Raw genomic sequence first — 26551 nt, 5'->3', positions numbered from 1 at the left:
TTTTGATTTGGATTTCCCTGCTGCCAAGCAATGTTGAGCATTTTTTCATGTGTCTGTTGGCCATCTGGATATCTTCCTTGGAAAAATGTCTGTTCATGTCTTCTGCCCATTTCTTGACTGGATCATTTGTTCTTTGGGTGTTGAGTTTGATAAGTTCTTTATACATTTTGGATACTAGCCCTTTATCTGATATGTCATTTGCAAATATCTTTTCCCATTCTGTTGGTTGTCTTTTGGTTTTGTTGACTGTTTCTTTTGCTACTATCAGGTCTGTCTTCCTCATCTCCTGTATCCCCGGAGTCTAGCACAGTATTTGTTGAATGAATGATGGAGTAAATAAGGGAAGGCTTCAGAAAAAAGGTAATATTTCAGCTGAGTCTTGAAAAATGAATAAGACTGAGATTATCCATTGCACAAAAGGAAAAAAAAAATTCTAAGCTCAACTCATGGGCAAATTCCTAAACAAGAAATAACATGTGTCTGAGGACACCCACGCAGCTCAGCAGGGCTAAGAATAGACTGTGAGGCAGGAAGTGATCAGAGGGAAGGATGGACAAGTAGGGAGGAATCAGAGCAAGAGCCAGTGTGTGCCAGACAAGAGATGGGTCTGTACCTTTTGACACTGAAGCATCACTGAAGTGTTTTAAAGTCAAGAAGTGACATGGACAGAATGATACATTAGAAACCTAACTCTGTGGGAGAAATGGAGGACACCTGGAAGAGACAGAGCTAGACACAGGAAGACCAGCTGGAGGTTTTCATAATAGCAGGAAACACAGAGTAATGGGCCTGGAACTGGGGTCCAGAGCACAGAAATACTAAAGAGGAGTAAGTGACAAGGCTTAGGGGACTAACTGGATTTGGCCTGAATGGCAGATGGAAAAGGCAGAGCACACAATACTTAACAGCACTGATTCTGGGGCCAGGCTGCCTGGCTCTGGTCTTCATGACCTATTCACTAGCTGGAGAATCTTAGGTGCGTTCCTTTACACCCCTGCCTCAGTTTCCTCATAAGGAAACTCAACTCATCTTAACTCCTAAGAAAGCTATAGGACTGACTGGATAAATACATGTAAGTGCTTACAACATGCCTGGTATACGTTAAGCACTCAGGAAGTGTTAGCTGTAACTATTGTCATTAAATAGGGAAAAAAGAAGTTGAGGTTGGCACTCTAGATCTGGAAGCAGCCCAAACACCTAGTAATTAAAGTAACAGTGTGGATGAGCCTGCAGGATGAAGAGGAGAAGCAAGGGGTACGACCCCACAGGCGAGAAAGGGACATGGAGGAAGTGAGCAGAGGAGGAAACTGAGGGGATGAAAAAGGCATGCTCAGCAAGGCAGGAAAAGAAACAGGAGACAAACAGCTCTGGGTCAGAGAAGACAAGAAAGAAAGAATGTCAAGGACAGTGAAGTGGTCAGTGTTGATGCTGCAAAGAAAGCCTTCAGGGGGACGGCGCCAACATCCAGTGGATGGAGCAGCTGAGAAGTCCCTCGTGGCTTGTGCCAGTATCCGTGAGGTAGACAGAAGCCAGCAGCCGGAGTGGCTGAGGGGTGGCAGCTGCACAAAGCTGCCTCATTGGAAATAAACTGGGAGTGGAGGAAGTGGGGTGAAATACGTACTTCTTCAAATACACATATGCTGCTGCTTCAACTATGAGAACTAAGATTATTTTAGACACCGACGAATTGCTTTGATTCCTTTGATTAAATGCTATGTATCTTTAGCCTCTAAACTCAGTCCAAATCTGCAATTTGCTCTGAACATCACAAGACACACTGTAACTTCTTATTGCTCTGCAAATTTCACAGCAGCCTTCGGTCAAGTACCATAAAATTTGACCTGTATAAAATGTATAATAAATTAACCTGTATGAGAACTTTAAAAGTACATTTTTATAGTGAAACCTGAAATGCACATCAATAAGTTTGGATTTGTATTATTTAAGAAAGTGATCTCAACCATTTCTCTGATTTCTTTTTTTTTTTTAAAGATTTTATTTATTTATTTGACAGAGGGATAGAGAGAGAGCACAAGTAGGCAGAGTGGCAGGCAGAGGGAGAGGGAGAAGCAGGCTCTCCACTGAGCAGGGAGCCGGATGTGGGGCTCGATCCCAGGACCCCAGGATCATGACCTGAGCCGAAGGCAGCCGCTTAACGAACTGAGCCACCCAGGTGCCCCCATTTCTCTGATTTCAATAAGCAAACAGATAGTTAAGAAAATAGGGTACAAGGTTCACTTAAATATAAACCTAGGAAAAAAGATGTAAGAGAATGACAGATTAGAAATTGTCCATTCTTGGGGCACCTGAGTGGCTCAGTCTGTTAAACATCTGCCTTCAGCTCAGTCATGATCCTGGGGTCCTGGGATCAAGTCCCACATTGGGCTCCCTGCTCAACGGGGAGCCTGCTTCTCCCTCTCCTTCTGCCCCTTCCCCCATCCAGCTAGTGCTCTCTCTCTCATGCATGCGCTCTCTCTCAAACAAATAATCTTAAAAAAAAAAAAAAAGATTGTGCATTCTTGGCAAAGCAATGAAACCCAGCAATGTGTTGAAGATAAAATATTTTCATTAACCATCACTTCAATAACCATTCACTGATGATACCTTTCCTCCCCACACACATATGAAGCCTTATTTCATACCAAAATGTCCACACAGAAGCTGGTCAAGACTTCGGTGAACACAAACTGTTCTAGGTTCCAACAACTCATTAAGCTTCTTCACTGAACACCAGTCTCAACAGCAAGAGCACATGCACCGTAAAAACTGTTTCAGTGTCTCAGTGCCCAGAGAGAAAAAAATAAGTATGTAATATGCTGGGTGCTAGTCAAAAGAAATGCTAAGGTTAATGTTTCAGCTGCTTGATTCTGAATAACGATTCACATTTTGATGTATTATAAACATCATGCAGTATTTAACTGCATTTAGCTGAAGAATATTCAAATATGAAGCCTAAAAAGTAAAAAGAATGTTAACATCCTAGTCATTTTCAAAAATAAAACAAGCCTAGACAGAAAATGTGTTGATTATTTAATGGGAGGAAGTTTCTTTTAAATCCACTGGATATGTGTTACAAGTAGGCACCATGACTATAATTGATTAAATTACTTTGAATCACACACACACACACACACACACACACACACAAAAGGCTAGATGTTGTTTGCATGGATCTCCCTTTAGTTAACTAGATTCTCATTTTTAAAAGCTTATAGAGCTGAAGACTGCTGCCACAGGGGGTGAGAATCAAACAAGTCACTGCTAGAATAGATTACGGGGATCATTTGAGTTATGTTTCTGTTAAGTTCCCACAATCAATTGGTATTCTTCAGGGACAATAAAAGCTTACATGGAACTCTGCTGGAATTAACAGGTTCTGTTCTGCAATAGATAGCTTGCAAATTTAGGTACAGACATAGAATCCATAGACTCATCTTCAAAAAGGAAAAAATAAGCCACTGCATAAGCATTATACTAGCAGTCAAAAAAATTCTATCAGTTAACACCACTTAGTACAAGCTCAGAATTTTAAATACTGAAAGCACACCTGTACATCTATTAATTTTTCCCCAAAACATACATTTAGGCAAGAAATACTAAGAATGTTATGTTTAAGTAAGTAGGGGAAAAAATGCTATGACCCTAATTCCACAGATAAATGTAATAAGTGAATAAAAGTGTATGATGATGCCAAGAAGGGAGAAAACTCTGACAAAGCTTGACCAGAAACAAAACTCATTTGCCTTAACTTTGCTATAAAAAACAATGTTTTCTTTGGGACTCCTAGGTGGCTCAATCAGTTAAGCGTCTGACTTTGGTTCAGGTCATGATCTCAGGGTTCTGGGATTGAGCTTGTCAGGCTCCCCACTCAGCAGAGGGGTCTGCTTGTCCCTCTCCCTCTGCCCCTCCATTTGTGTTCTATCTCTCCCTCAAATAAATATAAAATCTTAAAACAAAACAAAACAAAAAGAACAAACAAACAAAAACAATATTTTCTTCAAGCAAAATGGTATCATCAAGATCAGGCCTATATTCCAGAATATTTCCCACTGCCAAAATAGCATCTGTCAAAAGAAGTTTAAGACAATGAATTGAGCATTAGATTCTCATTTGTATTCCCACTCCTTACCACATCTTACCATTTTCTATCCTTAATCTTAGGTTGAATCCCATGAAATTGCTATTTTTGTACATCAAAAATGGTGAAATACCGGCAATTTCATACAGCTCAACGTAAGTAAAATGGCCAACAGAGCAGAAAAAGAGAGAGAGATATGCACCCAGCTAGAATAAGGAGAAGGGGACTATCCTCATGCTATAAAATTGGCAGTGGTTCTGACAGATACTACATAGATGAAACTAAAATAATTCAAGTACTAACTTGCCATCATCCTACAAGAAAAATCAACATGGAGTCTCAAATCATAAAGAGAAAGGACTCTGAGAGATTTGGGCAACAGCCCCTAATTTGGAGGGCCAAGGACTGAAGCAAAGCTGTATCTTGGGACAGACACTAATCACTATCTCCATACTTCAACCTGAGGGCTCTTTGAGAGCTCATCCTACAGAGAAGCCTCTCAACCCCAAGGTCCTTACTGCTGCAGAGGGTAGCTCCCTCATGCAGCCATCCTGGGAGGAAACAAGCATGGCCTCACCTTACGAAAAGCAGCAGGCAGCAAGCCCACTTTCCTTCGGAGGTAGCTGGACTCTAGTCTCCTATACTCTTGTGAAGCAGGACCTTCAGACAGGCCAAAGCTCTTACTTGGCTTACACGTCACAAAAGAGAAAGCTGAATGGAGAAAGCTAATCCTGGCCTCCGCAGCTTCACCCAGCAGAGAACAAACACTTCATAAATCTCCCCATCTTCCCACAGCCCCAGCTACTCTCTTCCCCTCGGCCACTCCTTTTCATGACAGGGACATATTCTCCAGCTGCTGGGTCCCTGATGCTCATGCAATCTTTCAGAATCCAGCTCTCCAACAAAGGATCTGAGGGGGAATAGATCAGCTAGCTTTCTTGTTTGCCAACAACACCTGCCGACTCCAGAGAGGAAATGCACTGGGACACTCTCCTGGACACACAAAACTGAGGACTACAAGTCCAAGCTTAACGAAGGGCTGGAAGAAAATGAGAGGACATGCTACAGGGATCACAGGGACCATGTCCCAGGACAGGAAGAGTCTTATGAACGCACCAGGGCTGTGAGAGATGACCTGCAACCTTCCCTCTACGTCTGCCTCCCTTGCTTCCTTTTGTCCACCCTCGTTTCACTTTCTAACGACTCAGAATGCTGGGCAGTAATACACTGATTAGCCGAGCTCAGGTCATAGCTGGCCTGTCTGACCTGAGGCAGGAAGATGGAGGATCTGACATGTGTGAGAGGCCATTTCCCAAAAGGAAACCAGGGGAATGGACACTGGCCAGTCAATATGAACTAACATCCACAACAAGGAAACAAAGTATTTAGTTAGAACAGGAAGGAATTGAGGCCAGTTACACTCTCTGTTTTGGGACAAATTCTAGGTGTATATACATCTGTTATTGTTCAAGGATGAATAAAAAGGACAAAAATACTTGGACTTACAGGGTACCATATAAAGAATGCAGAACTGAGGGGTAAAAAACAAACAAGCAAACAAAAACAGTTAAAACCAAAGCGAGAAAAGAACATGTTTCATACCCTCAAAGAACTGAATCTGAAGTGGGGGAAAAAAAGAACCCTTAAGAAAAATCTTTAAGAAAATCTTTAAAACCCTTAAGAAAAATCTCCCAAACACAGTAAATATAACAAAGAAATCAAAAATGCATGTGGAAAAGTGAGACTCAATAACTAGAAAATTTAATCCCCAGAGAAAATAAAAACAGTATATAGTAAGGGCAGAACACATAAGCCGAAGATATGTTTGAATTGACAGATGGAAAGTTTAATAATAAGTTATACCTAGATACACGGTCAAAATTTAGAATTTCATGGATAAAATTTTAAAAATCCTAAAAATGTCTGAGCGGGGAAGTGGAGGGGAAGGTTATTTTCACTGAAGCAATACATTAAAAAGCTTTTTTAAGAAAGAAAGCATATATTTTACAGTTAAATTCTTTTATTAAAAGAAAAAAAAAAAGGATGACTTCGGAACTAAAGTTCTACACTGAGTGTCCAAGAGAAAGACTCAAAGTGACAAAAACTAAAATAACAAGAGCTTTTAATATTTATTAAGGACTTAAAATATGCCAGGCATTGGGCTAAGCATTTATTTGTATTCATTCAATCTTCATAAAAACCAAATAAAATAGGTCCCAATATTATCCTCACTAGACAAAGAAAATGAGACACAGAGAGGTCAGATAATTTGCCCAAAGTTCACACAATAGATGGGAGTTGCCAGAATTTGAACCCAGGTAGCCTCATTCCAGGGCCTAACCATTTGAACTACTGTTCTAAATGAATTCCCTCTAATGTAAAAAGGGCACAGAGATCAGGCAAATCCAAACAAACTACAAGTGAGTGGTAGTTATAGTAATTTTAGTTATTAAAAGGAGAAAAGATAATTATTTGTCAGTGGTGAGAGTTAGAATTTATGATCAAGAAAAAGAAATACTCAGCTCACGAGTGTCCAAACCTCGTCGCTCTTGCCCCATTGGAGATATCCATTGGGGCAGTTGCAGAATGCATGACCGAATGAGCTAGTAAGCAAAGATCGGGCACAGACCCTTATGTACTAAATTTAAAAAGTAATAAAATCCCTAAAAATAAAAGGGAGCTGACAGGGGAACAGTGGCAAAAAAAATAGGTATAGTCATTTCTGCTATAAATGCTTGTTTCAAAAAAATTTATTCCAAAGTGAATGATTATATCAGGGAGCAAATTTTGTATTGCTTAAGTGAAATTTTGTCCCTGAGAAACAGAAGTGAAGAAGGCAGAAAACTGCACCCAGTTGAACCCAGCCACATAGGGATACACAAGACACACACACACACACACACACACACACACACACACACCCTCCAAGGTCTACCAGTTACTTCAATTCACTGTCTGTGTTCACAATCATCCACATATGCCAAAAAACTTCCTGTCAGATTTCAGATAACCCACTTTCTACCATTTTGCACTAACTCAAAATCTGTACTCTTTCTGACATCCACGTCTACAAGTATAAACTTCAGGTCTTTTATTGTAGCATTTATGTTATTTCTAACCACCTAACATACATAAATCTCTACCAGCATCTTTATTAGGTTCCCATCTCTTCTGTGTGTGTGCGTGCGTGTGTGTGTGTATCACTAGCAAAGTTTTTGAATGCTGTGCCCTATCAAGAAAAAAAAAAAAAGGTCTGATGGATAATGATGGAAAACCAAATCCCTCCAAATTATCTTTAAATTAGTTTGTGTCAATTTCCATCAAAATCCTTTTCTTTTTTGATAGGGTAGGAAGAATTTAACAAATTAATTCTAAAGCTCCTTGGGAAAATTAAGTGGTCACTCATTAAAAGAATTTTTCAGCAAAGAAAGACAAAGGGAGATTTAAATTGCCCATTAATGAAACAGATCTTAAAGCCACGACAATCAGAGTCAAGCAGAAAAGTCCATGAAAGAGGTCAGAAAACCCAGAAATCAATGCATATTTAAATACAACAAAGATGGCACTTCAAATAAGTAGGGAAAAAAACAGACAATTTACATCTCAGGGCAGCAGCAGAGCACAGCATGGGAGGGAAGAGCCTGTGGGGCTGGACAGGCGGCCCCGGATGGCACGCCAGCGAGGCGCGTCCCAGCTGGGTGACCCCGGACAACCAGTGTCTTTATCTGTAAAACGAGGACAGTCATTGTACCTACTTCACAGGACTGCTGCGAGGATTATCAGTTATCATTTGTGAAGTGCTCAGAATAGGCATTAAAACAGTAAGTGCTATATATGTGATATTAAATAAATAAAAGAAAGCAATTCATGCTATGATAATCCTTAAACTCTTGGGAGCAGAAGGGAGGGACACATAGGGAACAGATTCTCTCATCATACCACACTGAGAAAATATGCAACATTATCAGTAATCAAAAATCCAAATTAAAATATTTCAACCATCGAATCGGTCAAAGTTTTAGAAAAAAATTATACTGGTGGCCAACTAGGCAGAGACATTGGTACAATTCTATATGGAAGATAGAAGAATACTCTGAAACAATCTTTCCAAGGGTCACTTTGATTATATGCTTCAAAAACCATTTAAAATATTAAGCCCCTTTGACCTAATAATTCAATCTCCGGGACAAAGTTGGAACATAAGGACTTCAACAGAAAAGTTTCAAGTCACTTTTTCAGAGATGAACTAGAATCAGGGAAAAAAGGATGTGAAGAAATATTTTAGTTTCAGATATAAGGCTAAGAATTTTTACCTTCTAAAAATTCAAGTCTTGTTTCACTGTATAATTAATGTTTAATATTACCAAATTGCAAAAACAAAAAAACAAACAAAAAAACAGTTTTAAAACAAACCTTTTCACAGCATCCTTCTTCGGCTTATCTATAGTATCCCACCACTTTGAAAGGTAAGAAATCTCAGACCACATAAATTTTCTCTGTGAGTCTTCTTTCAGCTTGATGACTATGTTATTAAAAATATACTGAGTCATCTCTCTAAAGTAGTCATCAAAAGTCTTCAACCAACCTAAATCAAGACACAAATATACAACAAAGGTCTGATTCATATGTCTGATTTCAACTCAGTCACATTCCATTGCATCACCTTTGGATACCCTTAGATGTTTCATTCATATTAAGACACATTTAAAAATTTCAGAAATGTTTCAAGTGGTGAAATTCCATTTCAATGGATACGAAACTCAAAAAGTCACTAATGACAAAACACTCTGAAAACTGCACAAATTCAGATAGAAATGAGGGAAAAAATGAGAAAAATGACCTGAGGCCCAAAAGCATTTATTTATGCTTAGTAATTATAGTATTGAATTCAATTATTTATAATTTATCTCTAATTTAAGGAATTTGCTTTAATTCTAAAAATCTGAACAGCGTTAACAAGCTGGCAGTACTACTCATAATGTAATGAAAACTGTATCCCTTCATACCACATCTGAAACTCCCTACCCATTTTAGTAAGTTAAATTAAGAAAAAGAAAAGTATAAACTATATCTAAAAGTCAGCAGCAAAGCAGTAAGGTAATTAATAGCACTATTATGAATACAGAGAAGTAGAATTCTGCCAAGAACGGGCATTAGTTTCCAAAGGCTGTAAATTATTCCATTTTTTGGAAGCACAAATTGACACTAATCAAACAACACAAGTGTATACATGTATGTCAAGTCTTTTTCAAAAGAAAATTGTAGATACTGAGGACTTAGTTCTCAGACTTTTCTCAAATATCCTGGAAGTTTTATCTAAAGATATTTGCAATTTCACTCTAAAGAAACATCTTTTTATAAGATTCTATTTATTTGACAGAGAGAGAGAAAGAGAGCACAAGCAGGGGGAGTGGCAGGCAGAGGGAGAAGCAGACGCCCCGCTGAACAGGGAGCCTGACACGGGACTCGAATCCAGGACCCTGGGATCATGACCTGAGCTGAAGGCAGACGCTTAACTGACTGAGCCACCCAGGTGCCCCATCCCTATAAAGAAACATTTTTAACAAGACCCATAAGTCCAAGCATAGCCCTATCTGGCAGAGCATTAAAGCAACATGATGAGCTGCTGAGGCAAAATCATACCCAGCTATCTATTGGCCACGTGGACCTTCCAAAGAACAACCTCTTATCCATGAAATCTTATAGAGAGATAGGAGTTTCTATACATCCAGGCTAAACTACTGCTCTATTTTTTCCAAACCTCAAACATGTGGGGAGACTAAACTATTAAGGGGTCAACTGGTTAGTTCTTTTGTTTATAATTAATATCTGAAATATACTGTATTAGCTGGAAGATAATAAAATGTGCTAGGGCAGAGAAGACAATGCAACTATTTTGACAATGTAAATATGAGCTTCTGAAAAGGGCACTGACACTCTGTATTTCTCCCTTTTGCTTTAACTAAAATCTATTCATTCATTCCATAGTTATTTAGTGAGCATGTACAAAGCGACAGGTCTGAAGCCAGAAGCCAAAGAGGAATTCAGTGTAAAATATTCTTTACGAGGACTTTCTTGATCTGGGACACCTTTAAGTTATTTTTAAAGTCACCAAAGAATACTACATGGATAGTTTAACTTTTCCATGTTTAAATAAAAAGCCTATCTATATAGAAAATTCAAAGATAGCTCATGAAATAGTGGTTTGCAAAGAATCCCATCTTGCTTGGCAAAGGTACAAACTTGGGACTCCTGCCCCAGACCGCAAAGCCAAGATCCACATCTGGATTCCCAAGGACAAGCAAAGAAAAGCCAACCTACCCCTAGCATGCTCCAACTCGCTGCTAATGCTGACCATGCCAACATCCAAGACAAAAAAAACATCAAGTGCTCAGACCAGAGTCCAGGATATAACACAGGACTTGATAAATGTTAGTTGCTATTATTATTATCACCTTCATCAGTCTTTAATGGACCCTTCCCCATCTCTACAATCAAAACAGGTAAAAGAGGAAATAAAAGATATTTCTAACAACTAAATTTTGAAAAGGGCACATTTATTTAAAACATTTAAATAAACTGTTCCACATCTTAAACATATTGGTAACCCAAAACTTTGGTTTGCAAAGAATTCATTCTATGCCCCTATTAAGGGCTGAATTGTGTCCCCTCAAAATTCCTATGTTGAAATCCTAAACCTCAATACCTCAGAATGCAACTGTATCTGGAGACAGGGTCTTTCAAGAGGTGATTAAGGTATAATAAGGTCATGAAGGTGGGCCCTAATCCAATATGTCCTTACAAGAAAAAGCAATTAGGACACAGACATACACAGAGGGAAGACCATGCGAAGACAGGGGGCTATCTGCAAGCCAAGATGAGAGGCCTTCAGAAGAAACCAACACTGCTGACACCTTGATTTTGGACTTGCAGCTTCCATAACTGTAAGGAAATAAATTTCCGTTGCTTAAGCCACCCAGTCTGTAGTACTTTGGGATGGCAACCCTAGCAAACTAATTTAGCCCTAGAAAAAATCAGTGTTATTACCATCCGAAAAACAAAGATTGCACTGTGGGGAGAATTTATTTTACCAAGGACCATTATAATATTTAATTTAACATGTATCTACCTCCATATTGCAAGACTGAGCTAAAATCAAATGTTTGGAAGTGACCTCTCCTTCTGCATCATGCTCTTATTATACATGTGCAGTGAGGACCATGTAAATTCCTGAAATGGCTCTGTGCAAATTATTGTCTTTAAGACATCACACATAGGTGTTTTACCTAAATTTTAACAAAGGTCAAAACTAAGCCCTAATTATTTGGCTATTAACTCAATAAAAGAAAAGAGCTGTTAACAATGGAATGACTCCAAAATTAATTTAATAATAAAACTCTAGTAATCTAGCATAGAAAGCAAATTTAGAAGAAACTGTCTTTATGAAGCTGAATAAGTAACAGGGTTTTTTTTTTCTTTTTTAAGTACAATTACTTGTTTTCATCAGTTATAATTTGTTATTAGCTAAGACCCTTTCAAAGAATAGTTTATCATAGGAGTTTTCATAAAGAAATCACAGTGACTGATTAATCCATGTTGCCTTCAACACTTCATTTGCCCTTCAACAATCATGCAGAAAATATGTCAAAGATATTTATGTGAGCCAAAATACATGCTGAGATGTCAACTTAAAAGCCTTCCATAAAACTCATCTATAATAGATACTAATATCACTAAAATATAACACAATTAATGAAGAATGAACTAAAAGATAGCCTCTTGCAGCTTTCAATATTGAGTAATATAACAGTAAATTAGCTTTTATTGCTCTTATACAATAATCAAGTATTCCCTTTTACACTGAATTGGCTCTTTCTTGTCCTCAATTACTGTAAAACTACAATTGTATATTAACATAAGACCAATCAGAAAGACAGTATTTTATGAAAAGTTGTATGGGATGATTTTTTGTGACATAAAATTATATTCCTACCTCTGGATTTAATAATCCTAGGACATTGAGTTGCAAACTGATTTACTTAAGTGGTCAATTCACAGCCTTTTTCTTTCCCTTGAATACACTTGGAAATTGAACCAGGGCTAGAATAGCACGAAGAATACCTTTCCATTTACTCTTTTTCCCCTCTAACAACACTTCAACCCATAAAACAGCTAGTCACCATTTTTAAGTAAGTGGGGAAATATCTAAAACAAAGAATACATAATTAGAAGTTCTTTAAAGCAGGCATAACTCCAAGTTTGCTATCACTATTTTATCATAAAAAATTTTAAGTTTTAAAATATAAAGCCTAATAAAGTTGACAACCCAATGCTTATTTTTAATGCTTGTGAACAATTAAGCACCTCGTAATTGTTCACTGACAAAACACTATTTTTTAAAATTTGACTCTTGATCTTGCTTCAAAATCTAAAGACTTTGTGGCACTCTGATCCTCTCAAGGAACACTCAGTTTTATTTGGTTCAAGAGCATACACAGCACCAATTTAGCACTTGGGCAAGGGGATCCCTTCCTGAGCCCTGGTCACTTGAGGGATCTTCCTATTCGTCCTCTGACCACATTCTTTTCACACAATAAATTCCCAAAGCAAAGAACCTGCCCACCCAGAGCCTGCCCTGACTTGCCCTGACCTGCCCTTCTGAGTACCAGGGCCCAGAAATCTGTGTTCAAACAGCCTCAAGCCAGTTTCTAGAGCCCACCAAGGGCCTTCTATAGGTTTTTCTATAGGGAAGTCGACCTGCAGGTGGTAACCTCCCTAGCCTGAGCAATGGGCAGGGGGAATGCAGTTTGCAGGGGTGTGGGAAGAGTGCTGGGGTGTCTGCAAAGGAGGGCCTGGTTTAGGACAGGGCCATTTCTGGGAGACAGGGCTGGGCTACTATAGGCTGGCTCTTCCCACATGCACCAACACATTCCAGTAGAGAACTGGAGCCTGATCGATCTCAACCCACACATGGCCTTCCTGATAATGGTGCTATTTCTCAAGGCAGGATGAAAAGACCTATCCTTATTTAGCAATGTATCAGTTTGATTTATAACTTTTAAATGTTTATACAAAGGGCCTGAGGACCTCCAGGTATTTCTGCCCCAATTCCTACAAATTTGAGAACCTATAACCCGAACTTCAAAGCATTGAATTCTCATGAAGCCAGCACCTAGTATGAAGCCTACACCATCAAGAATTCAGTAAGTATGTGATAGATGAATGAAATGCACGGCCAAAAGGATAGGGGAAAAAAGGTATATGAAATATAAATACAAATTTATTACTCCAACTGGAAATGAAACCAAAAGGAAAAGACATTGCACACATACACAATTAGCTCTAATGCATTCATTGTCTGTTCTGATGCTAACCTAATAATCTTTGGTCATTATCTCTTAAGGTTCTATTTTATATTTAAAAAAGCTCTGTCAGCCCTAAGATAATTTAAAACACACATCCTCTCGGGGGCGCCTGGGTGGCTCAGTTGGTTAAGCGACTGCCTTCGGCTCAGGTCATGATCCTAGAGTCCCGGGATCGAGTCCCGCATCGGACTCCCTGCTCAGCGGGAGTCTGCTTCTCCCTCTCCCGCTCCCCCCTCTTGTGCTCTTTCTCTCTCTCACTCTCTCTCTCAAATAAATAAATAAAGTCTTTAAAAAATAAATAAATAAAAATAAATAAAAAATAAATAAATAAAACACACATCCCCTCAAATCATTGCTACACTGTTGTGATTTTAACTGCTACAATAATGATTTTTTTAATGACTACATTTATTCTACTCAAAGTTAAATAGGTACTGAATGTTAAGAGAGCATAGTAAATTTTGAATCAAAAATAATTATATCCAGATAATAAACATGTAAAAACTATAACTTAAGCTTCAGGTTACTTCTGTTTTAACATAATAGTCTCAAATTAAGAAACAAATATAAAGGTTTATAAAATAAGAAAGCTTCTTTATTTTAGTAATGAAGTTATTGTCTATCAACATATGATCAACAGGTTTCTTCCATCACTTGTCAAATCCTTCCATAGTTGACTGCAATAGCCACTCTTACACTTAAGGTATCACGCACCATCTTAACTGGTATTATCATAACTCAAATCCGCTGCTGATTAATTTTAATTCCAACATTTCCATTATAAGTTAAGCTTGTTTCCCCCTGCCCTGATAAACTGTGAAAGAGTTTTCACCAACGTCTTGTTCCAGTTTATTCATTCAAACACAAACCAAGCCTCTAATAAGGCAAAGCAATAAAGCTAATCAATGAAAACAGATTCCACAGTGGAAATATGAGCGAAATGCCGTGGGAATATAGAAGTGGTGGATTCCTACCAGGAGGACAGAAGAGAGATTCTTAGAATAGTCATCATCTGGATAGAGGAAAAAGGTGGTAGTTCCCAAACAGAAGGAAGAGCATGTGGAAAACACACAAAACCACAAAGGTCTGTGTCAGTTTCAGGGAGAAGGCAGGTGGGTATGGCTGCGTGGCAGCTTACACGCTGGGAGTACAGAGAGAAATAAAAACAGAAGTGGGGGTCAGATCACCGAAAATCTTCTAAACTGTTTTTGATTCTTGCTGAAAATCTAGGAGGAAGGAAGTTAAGGTCTTTTGATCTGTGCTTTCAAAAATGAGTGTGCTGTGAGTGTAAAGGATAGACGAAGATGGTAAAGTAGAAAACAGGAAATGAGGCCACTGCAAAAATTCTGCTGGAAAACGTTTATGACACCAAGGAGGCAAAATGAAGAGAAGATGCTAACTGACTGAAGCTCCCGAGAGACGAGAGAGAGACTCAAAGATGAAGCTGAGGTTTTCCAAAGACCTGTGAGTCTTTGGAAACCTAGAAGCCTGCTGAATCCTATAAATGCTTCTGAACTCAGGTTTCCAGAATCACCTCACCTTTTTCCCAGGTGATTCAGTGTCATCTAATAGTTTTCAAAGCATATCAGCTTCACGTCCACGAAGCTGTTTGAGATACAGCACTTTTTGAACCCGTGTAAGATGCCCTCACTGGAAATTCTATCCCACACCACGGGAGCCATCTGCATTACCGTTAGGACAGCTGGGGTTTTGTTCACCCTGCAGCTGATTGTATAATGTCCAATTGTGACCCCTTACTATATTGCTTTTCTAAATGCCCTTTAAAAGACCTGCATACCTCGATATTTGACACCTGCCATTGTGAGATCAACCTCCACAATAATTTCTAAATCTGGGCTAAAGTTACTTCCCTCCCTTGTTAAGGACTCCATCCATGAGCATCAATTCACACTGAGTAGGACACTTTAGGCCTACTACGTCTTCCCCAAACAGGGCTTAGTGGTCTGAAAAAATGAAAAGTGTCTATAAAATGAAAGAAACCATTAGAAGTAAAAGTAAAAGTGACTTCCTTCGAGGAGTTACTCTTAGGATATGAGGCTATTTAGCCTTACGGTCAGGGCAAATGTGGGGCAAATTATCAGTTTCTAAAAGAAACCATTTAAAAGCTGGAAAATACTGCTTCTAAATGACTTGCTAATTGTAAAATATGCAGCAATGAGGAAAACCACTCACCATCTCATGTACTCAAGTAGTATTTAAGGACAGGAACATCCATTTCAATAAGGATAGACCAGAAGGAAAAAAGGATGGGAAACAGTGTGGTGAGGTGTCTACTTTTGCAAGATAGTTCATAAAATGTTTTATATGATTAATCATACTAAAGTGGATGACATCTAACACGGAAACACTTAGAAGACCTTCTTCCTAGAAGCTCTGCCTGTGGTTTCAGAAGTATTACCTTCCAGAAACAATATTAAATAGTGGCTACAAGTCCGAGTCCAGAGCTTGGGTTCAAGCCCAGCCCTGCCACCAACACATTACTTGGACTCTCTTCTGCCTCAGTTTTCTCATCTGTGACATAAGGGTAATAATAGGACTTTTGTCATAGAGTGGCTGAGAGCAGTAATGGATTTAATACGTGAAGAGAACAGTGCCTGAAACACAGTAAAGTCTCATAGGCAGTAGCAATTATTTGTATAACTGGCACATCGGTGAGCTCTGAAGCACCCAGACCGGACAGACAGACAAAAGTAACCAAAACAGGAGGGTGGGGACATGTCTGGTGATCACCTACATCTCTAGGTGCTACTTGATGTATATGCTCCTAAGGAATGCAGTCCAGGGAGAGCCACAACGATCAGCACTCTCCCCCTGAAAAAGAACCTCAATACACCAATTTGAGAGATCGCTTAAAAAGATAATTCTAAAGTGCTGTGTAAACATTTAACTCTTAATGCCAGTATTTTCCTAATTAAGATTGCCAGATAAAATACAGGATGCCAATTAAATTTGAATTCCAGATAAATAATGAATAAATGTTTACTGTGTGTTCCCTATGATATTTAGAACACACACTAAAAAAATTATCGTTTATTGGAAATGTAAACTTAACTTACATTTTTTTTTTATAAAGTTAAATCTGACAACTCAAGGGGCTCCTGGATGGAAAAGTCGGTGAAGCATCGGACTCTTGGTTTTGGCTCAGGTCATGATCTCAGGGTCCTGAGAGATCAAGCCCTGAGTCAGGATCTGCGCTCAGCGGGGATTCGGCTTGGGATTTTCTCTCTCTCCCTCTGCCCCTCCCCCTGCTCGAGCACTCTCTAAAATAAATAAATAAAATCTTTTTTTAATAAAGATTTTATTTATTTATTTGAGAGAGAATGAGAGAGAGCACATGAGAGGGGGGAGGGTCAGAGGGAGAAGCAGACCCCCTGCCGAGCAGGGAGCCCAATGCGGAACTCAATCCCAGGACCCTGAGATCATGACCTGAGCCGAAGGCAGTCGCTTAACCGACTGAGCCACCCAGGCGCCCACAAATAAAATCTTTAAAAAAAAAATCTGGCAACTCTATTAACAACCCAAGGTTCAGATAAATGTGTCAAATTAGTTAACGCCCATAAAGCAAGAAAATCATTTGAACTAAATAAAATATCTTGAGAAGCAGCATGGTAAGTAGAAAGAACAGAGATCTCAGAATTAGGCAAATCTGAGCTTTAATTCGCCATCCTGTGCCAATTTATAACTGATGGATCTCGAAGACATTAGTATACCGACCCTAGCCTCACTGTCTTCACCTGGTAAATGGGGTTTAATTTACCAGTTTTAAGGGTTGCAGAATGGATTACATGAAGCAACACACACTTAACACTCCCCTGATACAAGACAGGCAATGAATACCAGTTCTCACTCAGTTCTTCCTCATGCATTTTAGCTCCAGAAACTCAAATTTCCCATCACAGTGGCCAAAACCGAAGAACTCATTTTATCCCTCAATTATTAAACAAAACAAAGTGCTCCGCAAACTGTGCCCACAAAGACATGGCCCTCTCCTGACCATCTCCTTCCACTCAGCAGGTTCCTTTGGCAGATGGACTTGCAAGTCTCCCCTGCTTTCACCCACTGGGTGTTACCCAACTATGGCTGACCAGAACTCTTTTCTTCTGATTGTGCTGAACAATACATGAGCAGAAAACCTTTAAAATAATGCCACACTGCGATTTCCTCACGTTTTTGTTCTCTCTCGCTTTTTTTTTTTTTTTTTTTTTTTTTTTTAAGAAAAAGGGCACATAGGGGCACCTACATGGTTCAGACGATTAAGGGTGACTCTTAATTTTGGCTCAGGTTGTGATCTCGGGGTCGTGAGACTGAGCCCCAAGTCTGGCTCTGCGCTCAGCAGGGAGTCTGCTGGGACTCTCTCTCCCTCTCCCCTCATCCCACTTATACCACTCTCTCTAAAATAAATAAATAAATCTTAAAAAAAAAAAGAATAAGGGTACATACACTCATTTCAAATTATCATATAATGCTAAATGCAAAATTCTGTTTCCTTAATTTAAAAAAAAAAGTGAAAAATCCTACTCACTCATTTGAATCAATAAAAACTCTGTAAAACAACTGCAAATGCACAAAATAAAATGATTTTCCACTGTGGCTCTTGTGCCTAGGTCTCTCTGATTCAGAGTCATACCACATGGGGGATTATTTTCTAATGTTCATCTTACAAATTGCTTAACTAACAATATGCGGTCCAACTTTCCATTTAGTATACCTTATCTACTCTCTACACACTGTGACTTTTTTGAAGGAAAATTAACTAAATATTTCGGCAGTTTAAGTAGTGGGAAGGAAAGAATTAAGATTGTAGATACAAAGGTGCTGTTTTAATCAGCTTATTAAATATAACATGAACATGTATCAATCAACTAACATTTAATTTCATGGTCTATGATTCAAAACTTTTCAAAAGCGTAACAGTACAAAGTTATCAGCATTTACTTAACAATTCCTTTCCAATTTTGTTTTAACTCATGTAAACCATACAAAATGCTGTATGACAATTGTTACATGTCCTCATAGACTGGAAGAAGGCATGATTAGGAATTAAAATACGAAACATAATTTGAAATTTATCTGTCTTGTGAGATATCAGAACTCGATCCAAAAAGAAAAACACCTACATATATAAAAACACAGCAACAGAATTCCTAAAGTTAGGGAACTCAATATAGGAATCTTTCATAAGTCTATTTCAAACATTCCTATCCCCAACAGACAAAACTCCGATGAAACAAACCACTAAGCTAAAGTTTGTTTTAAACTGTTGCTGCAGAAAATGCAAACAAATCTCTATAAATCTCATTTAGAAAGTAAACCGCCTAACTGCACATTCATTTAGGAGTATTATACAAAGATTTCCCATTACAGAGTCACATTTTGACTTGGAATGTTTGTGCACACACTTATCTCTTTTCTTCCACTGAAAAAGAGGTTTCTTCATGATCTGAATGATTTACTTCTTCACAGAATGATTTAGCTTACCTAAACTCTACTTTTGTGAAGGAGCGGTGAAAATTATCAAGAAAAGCCAGCGAGCGGTTCTGTTCTCTATTTTGCCTGGTAGCAAAAATCGCTATCGCTTTCGCTTTCAAAAAGTCCATGGGGGAGCCTGGGTGGCTCAGTCATTAAGCATCTGCCTTTGGCTCAGGTCATGATCCCGGGGTCCTGGGATCAAGCCCCAATCGGGCTCCCTGCTCGGCGGGAAGCCTGCTTCTCCCTCTCCCACTCCTCCTGCTTGTGTTCCCTCTCTCACTGTCTCTCTCTGTCAAATAAATAAATAAAATCTTTAAAAAATAAAAAAATAAAAGGTCAGTGTCAGACTATTATTTCTTCCTCAAGTGGAGGAGGGCCTGAGGGTAAGGGTCATTAACATCTTTTACTAAGACAAAAAGACTCAACTCTGGTTGCTAAGATACCAACAGACAGATTCACTTAGAGCAGTCAGGACCAATGATTAGAGAAATCTCCCCACGGAACAACACATTAACTACAGCGGGAACCCCTAAGGCAAACAAAATCTCAAAGGCATAGGTAATCCCTGCCCTTGAAGAGCTTCCTATCATCTGCTGTTTGTATTTAAAATTACAAAGCACATTTTAAATATTTTTTTTTTTAAGGAACAGAAATAAGACAACAGGAAGAAGAGATGGAGGGAAGCTAAAGAAATGTGAATGTCAAGGTCCAATGTTTCCTCTGAGTCTGCAGAATCACATTCCCTGGTTCACTATTTTATTGAACCGAATGAGTCAGTACCATGTGCTGCTGACTCTTCTGGGCATTAGTGACCTGCTGGTTATAAGACAAAGTGTGAGCCCTCACTGAGCTTGCATTCTAGTGAGGAGACAAAGCAGAAGTGCTGTAAACGTTGACATCTCTGCCTGTGTGCAAGTATGGAAGGTTCAAGAAGCTTCAGAGGGGCATGGAGAAAGGTCGGGAAGGCCTCATCTCTATTTAGCGATTACTATATGCCACGTGTTGGGCTAGGCAATGAGACAGACTGAACAGGAGGCACATGTTCTCTGTCCCTTGAGTGTACTCAGGTGGGAGGTCCAGGTAAAGTAACAAGGAATTCTTGTGATGCCACTTACTGCCCCTGGAAGTCTGACAAGTTGGTAACGCCTTCATCAGGAATAGTGACACTCACCTTCTAGGGTTGTTTTGAGCACTCAATGTTTATAAAACATTTGGCACACTGCCTGGTAAACCACAAATTTTATTATTACAGTTAAGCGTGCGTGTTCTAGAATTACAAGAAATGAGATTGGTGGAAACTGAGGATGGCAGAAAAGGGGAAGAGACAATAAAAGTCTTTAAAAAATCTAAAAGGTTGGAGAAATGGGTTCACATGAGGACTTGCAAGACATACTGCAAAGTGTATTGACGACCCTATAAGAAACTGGATACAATGGAATCACATCACACACCCAATTAAGAGACAAGAAATGAACTGGCAGAGAAGAAAGGAGAGAACAATTTAAATACTACAGGGGCTCTGCCACCATTTCACTCAATAAGGGAATATTTCAGAGTGAATGAGATTTACAGAGAAAATCAATCATCTGTAGTCCTACAGGCAAACTCAGATCCCACGTATCAAGTGTGAGCACCTCACCTCACTGTTAAGTCTAGATATAAACAAAGACCTGTTTTTCAGTACACATACCCTACATGCAAATGTACTATTTAATTTGGCATACAAGTAAGTAAATAGCTAAAGGAATTTTAATTACGTGTGATTTTCATCACCTTTTGTATTTACTTGATAACTAACTCCTGCTTTAAGATGATCTACCATATGATCTGCATTTGACAGACACACAAATGTGCCCAAAGGACTTGGGGCCAGTATACAGCCAAGCCAGGATGCCTGCCTCATTCTGCCTGGCTCCAGATCCCTGCAGTCTTTCCATGATGCCTGGCCATCGGAGTTTGGATTTGAAGGGACAGGCTAAGTTTAAGGAGGAAGAAGATGCAAAACATTTAAGAGGAAAGGTTAATAAGATGGATGGGTATTTGTAAGAAAAGATAAAGACATTAAGACCAAAGACAAAGAAACCAAGTCGGAAGCTGGTGTGACATATGCTCATCACAAATTTCCAAAATAATATTGATTTCACATATTTCAGACCTCTGTGCATACTGAATTTTGAAGTTTTATGGAAATTCAAACATTTCAGCATCCAAACTGTCCGAGTACCTTTCACATCCAAAGCAGCACACGTGTGTACGCACACACAGACACACACAACTTCACCAAATCATGTGTCCATCCAGACCTAAAGCAACAAGTTCTACTGTCTTAGAAACAGAAGGGAACATATGCCAATAAATCAATGGGAAAGGATATAAGTCAGAGATAAATGAATGCTGGGAGTAAAGAAAAAAACCTTCAAAGTACTAGGTGAATAATGGTGCCTCTGATTAGTAATGATGAAATGGAAAAATTGAGAAAAGTAACAAATAGAAGTGTAAGTCAGTCCTCAAAGGAAGTCTTTTGAAGTACATTCCCCCAAAAATTCTGCAACAGAATTCATGAAGTATTTACTCTGTGCCAGTGTACTCACACTAACAAATCTATACATTGAATCACATTTCCCACTGTAATTTTAGCAATTCTCCCTTACCTTGGAGGAAAAGGTCTCCAGCCCCAATAAATAACAAAAGCTGTCATATGAAATAATAACAATAATGATAATGACAGGAGTTACCGGGGCCATGCATCACGCTTTTACAACTCATCTTATAAAGTAGATACTTTATTCTGATTCTACCCGCGAAAATACTTACTTTCACATTCTGTAACTTGCCTAAAGTTGTCTCACACCATGGGGTTGGGACTCCACACTCATGTCCACCTGACCAAGGCTCTTAACCACTTTACATTGCTTTTCCATTTTAAAGATTCAAACGTTCCCATGAGAATTCTGCATTTTTTAGTGCACAGTTTATGAACACAAAATAATTCTCCCACACAGTATTTTACAAGAAGTAACTACGATGAACAGTCAGCACCTTAAGTGAATTCAACTTTTCATCCCCAAAACAAAGACCTTCTTGTGTTTATTACTATTTCACATCGCACAAGTACTATCCATGAATGGCACATAAATTGATAAAAACTCAAAATAAAAGGAATACGTTGCTGGAACAAGTCAGCAAATAGTGTCTCAAAAACTTGAGAAATCAGCTCTACCAGATTCTCGTTAAAATACTCTGTGTGTACAGGGGCTTAATAACCTGTAGTTTTTTTGAAGTGTAAATTTTACCTGGGTCATTATGGGAATGAGGCACCACAAAGACTTGAAGGGGCTTAGAGTCCCATTCATTAAATAAATAGCTAATGTCAAATCCTTGTTTCCAAACTCCACCATCTGGATTGTCAAAAGGAATTAGACTGTAAACATCCAACATCTAAAAATACAAAAGACAAAATATAGGGGAAAAAAGAGTAAATTTAACCATGTATTACCATTTTTAATTTGAACTTAATGTTGGAAAATATTTGCTCAAAGCTAGTCACTGTGTATGTATTTTACTAGATAAAACTATTTCTGTAGACATTAACTGAACAGTTTAAGGCAGAAAACATTTAATTACCATTCAAATTCTTAAAATGCTACTGTGTTACTTAACTATCCTGATAAATAAGCCCCTCCTCCATCTGCTTCTAATGAAAAATAATTTCATTCAATTCCTTCTTGCCCTGCTTTTCTTCTAATACATTTTAGTGGAAACTGATAGGAACTAAACAGCAAAGAAAAAATTTCTTGATGAAATGTGATTATGACCAAATATTTCAGCATTTTCACAAGCAATACTGATGATTTTTTTTACTTTGAGTTGTCTGTATTTTACAATTAATCACATATATTTTAAAATCTGTATCTGAATGGAAATGCATCTACAGCTGTTCCTTCATTTAGCAAATGTTATGTTCACCTTTTTCATTCTAAAACTAAAACTACAACTGAGTGAATGAGGCATAATCATGTAAAAATGGAAATTTTTAAATGTTCAAATGCTCTCTATGTTTCCAATGTAGTAGTCTGAGGTAATAATCTTTTTGGACACAAAGGAAAAAATATTGCAGAAAAAAAAAAAAAACCTAAAAGCTGGTATTTTTCATATCCTCTATAATACTAAATGTGACAAAGAACCCAAAACTGATTTTACCAAAATTTGACTTTGGTAAAATTTAAATTATGTAAAAATTATATATAAAATTTTAATTACATAAAAATCACTATATATTATAAAATATATAAGCGGGTTACAAAGAAACTTAAAGATACCGAGCAAATTATGTAAAAAGTGAATGCAAAGTATTTTAAGGCAACAACATATCTCTCACTTCAGAATGTATGACTTTAATAAATAAAATAAAATGCTCCCAAGGATGAGTCAATAAAGGGAACCAGCTGGAAAGGAGGATGTGTTAACAGTCTCTGTTATTCCTTCTGGTTCTTTCTCCGGCCCTGCAGCTCGCCCTGTACCCCACTGCCTCGTTCTGCCTGCCTTCTGGGGTTCTTCAGCAATACGGCTGTTTCTGTCCAGCCCAGATTTAACAACCCCCTCCAAAAAGAGTTTTGTTGTTCTCCTTTAAAAGGTACTTATTTAAAACCTATACGAAGCCAAGACTCACAAAAATAGATATACCTTCACAGCACAGAATCCTGATAGTGTGGGAACCTGACCACACACTAGTTGATAAGATTATGGGCACAAGGCTTGGCCAACTCTGTCTCCAGCTGCTGGCTTGGTCTGTGAGCCACAGGCTTCAAGATCCTATCACATTCTCTGTCCCCAGAAGTTAGTAGAAACATCTACTCCAAAGCAAGGCCAGAGCCAACCCATTTTGTCCAACAAAATTAAATTAAATTAAATTAAATTAATTGACGAGTACAGACTCGTCACCAAGTTTGAGCTCAGGTCTAAGGTACAGGTTAAACACAGCTCTCTGCTAACTGGCAGAACAGAGCACATTTGACACACCTTAAATTTAAGAAAAGCAGAAGTCCTTTCTTATCCTAGTTTACAACTCCACCACCCTCTAGAAAAGCGCTATCCAAGAGAAACAGAATGCAAGGCAAATCCGTAATTTTTTAAATTAATTAATTAAATTAATCCAATATACTCATAATATTATCTCCACATATATGTAAAATGAAACAAAGTATTTTGTATTCGTTTTCATAGTAAGTCTTCAACACTTAGAACACATCTCAATTCAAACTAGCCACATTTCAAGTGCTCAGGAGCCACACGTGGACAGTGACTTTCATACTGAACAGCACAGCTCTAGAATATTTCCCTTCCCTCTCTCACAAAGAGATATTCAGCAGAAGGTATCGAACCCTACACTGTGTGAAACCTATAATGTATAAAAGATATATAGTAAGAATAAGGCTTTTCTTATACTCTTAATAGGAAGATAAGAAAATCTCTTTGGTCAAATTTAAACAAACCTCTAAAAGTCTTCATCTACTAGACAAAATAAGACCTAAAAAGCATACAAAAAGGCCATAATCACAAAGTATAAAATAATAAAAAAAATAATTAGGGAAATAAAGAATTACAGAATTTTATCACTAAAAACAACTTTAATGGTCATGTGACTAATCCAGTCACTTTACAAAAACAGAAACTAGAATCCAGAGTTTAAGCAACTTACTAAGTTAAAACAGACACCAGATCAAAAAAGAAAGAAAAGCAAGAAAATCCCAATGATCATTAACGAATGCATACATTACCTGCACATCTGAATTCCGACTTCCACTTTGCAAAGCGAACGAACAGTCTTCAGGGTCCACTACAAGGGACAACTGTTTTGATGGCAGAAGAGGTGCGCCAGCACCTTGGCTGAAATTGCCTTGTGAACTTTTTGGACCATCCTCCACAGACTCACTCAAATTGATGACCGAGTCTCTAATGTTTGAGATGATCTCATTATTCTCAGCTAGCAAACGCTCCAAATGGTCTATTTTTTCTTGCAACATTGAGAGCTGGCCCTACAATAAAAAAGAAAAAGGCAGCTATATGAAACTCTAATATAGCTCTGCTGGGGCACACACATTTTTTTTTTTTAAATTATGTGCCTGCCCAAGAGGGCAGCCACTCACCCTTCACTTTCCACTTTTATAAGTGGGACCACAAAAAGCGTGGACGGCTGGCAGTGTTGAAACACCAATTTACAACAAAAAATCTCCGTGGCTGCAATCTTTGTTTAATCATATTTTAAAATGTGCAAGAGAAAAACCAAAAATATTTTGGGATATATTTCCTATTGCCCCCAAACCCAATCCTAAAAGATCTGTTGAGTTCTCTATAATAGCTAAGTATAACATATTATGTTCAGGTATGAAATTTTAAATTTTAGTTAACTGATTCTAGTTACTTGAAAGGGTCAAAAAGTATGAACCTGAAAAAAATCATTCCATTGTAGTAACCCTAGTGGACAATCCTAAATAAGAAATATCATCTACAGGAAAATCAATTAGTCAACCCTCAATTAGCCACATGCATGAAAAGTAACCACGCTATAGGTCACGTAGACTGCTTCTCCTACATTGTGTGACTTTAAGGGTTTTTTTTTCTTTTAAGATTTTATTTATTTGACAGAGAGAAAGCTAGAGACAGAGCAGGAGTGGAGGGGGAGGGGCAGGGAGCCTGATGTGGGGCTTGATCCCAGGACCCTGGGATCAAAACCTAAGCTGAAGGCAGACCCTTAACCGACTGAGCCACCCAGGTGCCCCAACTTTAAGGTTTTTTAATTGATCCTCACATTAAGAGGCTTGTCATCTTTATAACATAAAACTTGTTGTAGAGAGTAGTATTTCAGCTTATGAGAGCAAGGACAATCTTTGTCTTATTCATTCCTATATATAGGGCCTTAAATACGTGGTAAATACTTAAATATCTGTCCCATGGCCCTTATATTTCTGGAACTCAACAATAATTCTTTAGTGAGCACCCACTGTACCAGGCAAATGCTACATGCTGGGAAGACAGATACACATAAGATATGGGTCCATACCTGAACACAAAAAGTGGCACTCTCACAAGCAACAGCCTACCCAAAGTCCACACTAGGGTTTAATAAAATAACTCTATGCCCAGCGAACAAATAACTCTGGACACCCAAAAACAAAAGTTCTATCACCAGTAAATAACAGGAAGACAGAAAGAAGAAGGAATGAAGTAACAGGAAGACAGTAAGAAAGAGGAAGGGGAAAAAAACACCTGAATGTCCAAAGGTGAAGAACTGGTCAAATGGTACATCTATATCATGGAAATGTTTTCAGTCACTGAAAATTTAGAAATATTAATTCCTTAAAAACAGAAATACGTGAATCACAGACCTGTACCCCTGAAACAAATAATGTATTATGTTAATTAAAAAAAAAAAACAGAAATATATGGGAAGGTACTTTCAGAAGATACAGTAGAGAAAAAGTTTAAAAAGCATGCATAAAAAAATAGTAATTTGGTATCATCCTTTTGGAAAAAAAAATTATGGAAGACCATAATCAAGATGGTAAAAACTGGTCACGGCATTCACAGGGATTCCCCAAACCTCAAACGGGCCAGTGCC

General features: G+C 38.3%; 1 protein-coding gene across 6 annotated transcripts in view; it reads right to left on the bottom strand.

The window, feature by feature from the left end:
* Positions 1 to 26551, bottom strand: part of LOC135362140 (alpha-mannosidase 2-like) — a 141028-nt gene that overhangs the window by 112859 nt on the left and 1618 nt on the right. For all 6 annotated transcript variants that reach the window (XM_064575577.1, XM_064575578.1, XM_064575576.1 and 3 more), the window contains exons 2-4: positions 24711 to 24968; positions 22227 to 22371; positions 8492 to 8663 (exon numbers count right to left, since the gene is read on the bottom strand). In XM_064575577.1, the coding sequence (XP_064431647.1) occupies positions 8492 to 8663; positions 22227 to 22371; positions 24711 to 24956 (563 nt within the window). In that variant the 5' untranslated portion in view covers positions 24957 to 24968. The remainder of the gene's footprint in view (positions 1 to 8491; positions 8664 to 22226; positions 22372 to 24710; positions 24969 to 26551) is intronic.

Source organism: Mirounga angustirostris, unplaced genomic scaffold (assembly GCF_029215605.1).
Source record: "Mirounga angustirostris isolate CCGP_5_RB_7025 unplaced genomic scaffold, mMirAng1.0.hap1 SCAF_12, whole genome shotgun sequence".
NCBI lineage: Eukaryota > Metazoa > Chordata > Mammalia > Carnivora > Phocidae > Mirounga > Mirounga angustirostris.
This window is presented reverse-complemented; position numbering and strand designations above follow the sequence as displayed.